Below are 3,049 nucleotides of genomic sequence, written 5' to 3'. Positions count from 1 at the left end.
AACTGCTGTTTTCAGAAAGCAAGCGCGTTTATCCACAGTGGAGAGAGAGCGCGTGCACATGGTTGCCAGGTTGACACAGATAAGTAGCACACTTAGCAGACATTTCCGTATTGCGCATGTGTGAAGCTCTGTTTTGGGGATTACGTCTCTTTATATCAGGCAACCCCGGTTGTGTTCATCTGAGCCAGATTAAACCTTGTTGTAGCCTATATATGCTCTATTCATTATTTTTTAGAAACCTCGCAATTTTCTACTCAATTTTAAACGTAAAATTTTAAACAAATTAAGCGCGGTCCACTGCTGCACACGTGCCACAATATCGATACAGGGCCAGCTGTATCGATACTCGTATCGTCAAATCTCTGTGACGATACATCGTCATATCGATATTTTGAACACAGCACTAGTGTTGTGGAGTAAAAAGGTTATAATGTAGGCTACTCTTTTGTTGGACAACAGGTTTAGAAATGTGAATACAAGGGAGGTTTAGCTTTAGGCATGTTAATTTAAGCATGTTTAGCTTAGTTAACGGAAGGCTACCTGCTGCCATCAGAGCAAGTGTAATTACTGCATTCAAGCACTCCTTGAATATTCTCATTTCTCGAGTTGTGCTTTTAAGTCGGAATATGAAAACAACATGGACACTCTCGTTACTACAAAGATGTGTTGGATTTGTATTATTAGAGCTTTCAGACTTGAGTTCACGTGCATTTTCTCAGTCGGGAAATAATTTTTCACGTGCGGTGCCAGTGATGATGCTTCTTACATCCGTTTCGGAGAACCAGAGGACAAATATTTCAATCGATCGCTCAGGCATGGCACCGAAATCTGTGTTCAGATTTGGTTCTAGTACATACCGGTTACATAGGTACCGGTGCCATATTGGTACCGGGTTTCGGTACCCAACCCTATGTGCTGCACACGCTGAATTAAAGTGACAGCGGTAAAAATTAACATGGATTGACACGGAAATGTAGTAATTACACCATAAATGCATATAATTAAAGTCAACTGTGTTTCACAGTCAACACACAGGCCTATGGCTTTTTGGCTAGGTTTAAAACAAGGAAAAGATCACTTTTAGATAAACAAGGCAATAATAGATGCACTTGTGGAAATATGAAAACAAAGTTCTCTATGAACCGCAGAATTGCTTGCAATAAAGATTTAAATGAAAAAAAGAGTCGACGAGGTGCGTTATGGTGGCGCCACACCCTGGTTACATGAGCGTCACCACCGCATCAGCACCGAGAACATGGGGATTTTTTTAGACAATAATCGCACAGCCTATTCAATATTCTATAATTAAATCAACTAATCGAATATTCGAGAATCGTGACCCGTCCCTAATATGTACTTGTTGCTTTCTTTAGAGTGATTGTCAAGAATTGGCAGTATTGCATTACTCAAACAGAAAAGGTGCTTTTAGATTTTATGAACCCTCAATTGTTACCTACTCAATTGTATTGTTGCAGGACATTAAGGCCGCCTCTTTGCGCACGTTGACATCCATAGTTCACCTGGAGCGCACTCCCAAACTCTCCAACATTATCGACTGCACAGGAACGGCCTCCTACCATGGATTTCTGCCTGTGCTTGTCCGCAACTGCATCCAGGCCATGATCGGTGAGGAGATAGACTTTTAGCTCTAATTTCTTTACTTGAGCCGTTTTCTTAGGTTTCAGGTTTGGTGACATTCTGTTCTTATTTTTGCTTCAGACCCACTGATGGAGCCCTATCCCCACCAATTTGCCACAGCCCTCTTCTCCTTCCTCTACCACCTGGCTAGTTATGATGCAGGTGGAGAGGCCCTCGTATCTTGTGGTATGATGGAGGCATTGCTAAAGGTTGGTATTTCGCTGCTTCCTCATTTGTGGAGCATTTAAAGATAAGGTGTTATGTGAGGATGTATTGTGAACCGTGCCACTTCCACATCAGGTGATCAAGTTCCTTGGGGACGAGCAGGAGCTACTGAGACAGAGGACATGGACACAGATATGGACAGTTAGTACAATCTCTGTTATGTTTACTGCATGTGGCAATATTGACTATATTAGTTTATATTAGTGTTTATTAGACTATATTAGTAGTGACTATATTTAGTTTATCCTTATTCAAATCTATGTATAGTATCCACACACTCAGCTCATTTACACACTAGGGTTTTGTAATGATAATATGTGGATTTGTTTTTGTGGTTCACAAAATAGTTCACGTCCCTGTTTGCTCCGGGCCCCCAGAATCGTCCTAACCTTTCCCTAATTATGGTGCTGGTTGTAAGAATGCATATTTTATATCCCTCATTTTAGGCCCGTTCATAATTTAAAAAATCCTGCATTATTTATAAAATCTGGTTATTATTGGTATTCTGGTTACTAGGGCTGTGCGATTAATCGAAATTAAAATTAAAACGAAATCGCGATTTGAGACGTTGCGATTTGCTAATCGCAAAGCCTGCGATGTGGACACGATATTACTCTGTTCTAGAGCATATGCATGACTGCCAGCCTTGAGTTGCAGTCTTACTTGCCCTGGGCAAGAATGAGCGCACCTCCGTTCTCCCCAATCAGCACTGCTCTAGCCAACTGCGTAAACACCCGCCATTAAAAAAATAAAATAAAACAGAAAGCGGGACGGGAGAGAGAGAGAGAGACAGAGTGGGATTATGGCGTCTATTGGGTCAGATCGATAGTTAGACAAATTAAAACTAAAGAAAACCATATGCAACTTAAGCTTCGAAATGTCAGACAACGAACAAAAAAGGTAATTTGCAAGAGCTGCGTCACGCCACATATCAAAAGCTCCCTTATCGGTTCTGTTTTCAGTACTGGAGAATAAAAGATACATTCTTAGATGTTTTTGTTAGTACCTATGTGAACGTTATCTTACACATGTTATTGTTTCCCAATTCAGAAGAGCGCACACACAGCCTGTGTCTGTGAATGCTTCTCATACTCCCTCCTCTCTGCCCCATGCGGCGCGAATCCCACATCACGGACAAGCCGTTCATGCTTGCCGCACTCACGCAGCCTGTCTCGTAATGCTCGTT

The 3,049-nt window shown here is 41.6% G+C and overlaps 1 protein-coding gene across 1 annotated transcript in view; it reads left to right on the top strand.

Moving 5' to 3' along the window:
- Nucleotides 1-3,049, top strand: part of LOC107695790 (E3 ubiquitin-protein ligase HUWE1-like) — a 59,531-nt gene that overhangs the window by 7,043 nt on the left and 49,439 nt on the right. The window contains 4 exon segments of the mRNA XM_016495835.1: nt 1,476-1,626; nt 1,720-1,847; nt 1,939-1,965; nt 1,968-2,004. Of these exon segments, the coding sequence (XP_016351321.1) occupies nt 1,476-1,626; nt 1,720-1,847; nt 1,939-1,965; nt 1,968-2,004 (343 nt within the window).

Source organism: Sinocyclocheilus anshuiensis, unplaced genomic scaffold (genome assembly GCF_001515605.1).
Source record: "Sinocyclocheilus anshuiensis isolate Anshui unplaced genomic scaffold, SAMN03320099.WGS_v1.1 scaffold234, whole genome shotgun sequence".
NCBI lineage: Eukaryota > Metazoa > Chordata > Actinopteri > Cypriniformes > Cyprinidae > Sinocyclocheilus > Sinocyclocheilus anshuiensis.
Note: the sequence above shows the minus strand (reverse complement) of the source record. Positions and strands in the feature narration are given on the sequence as shown.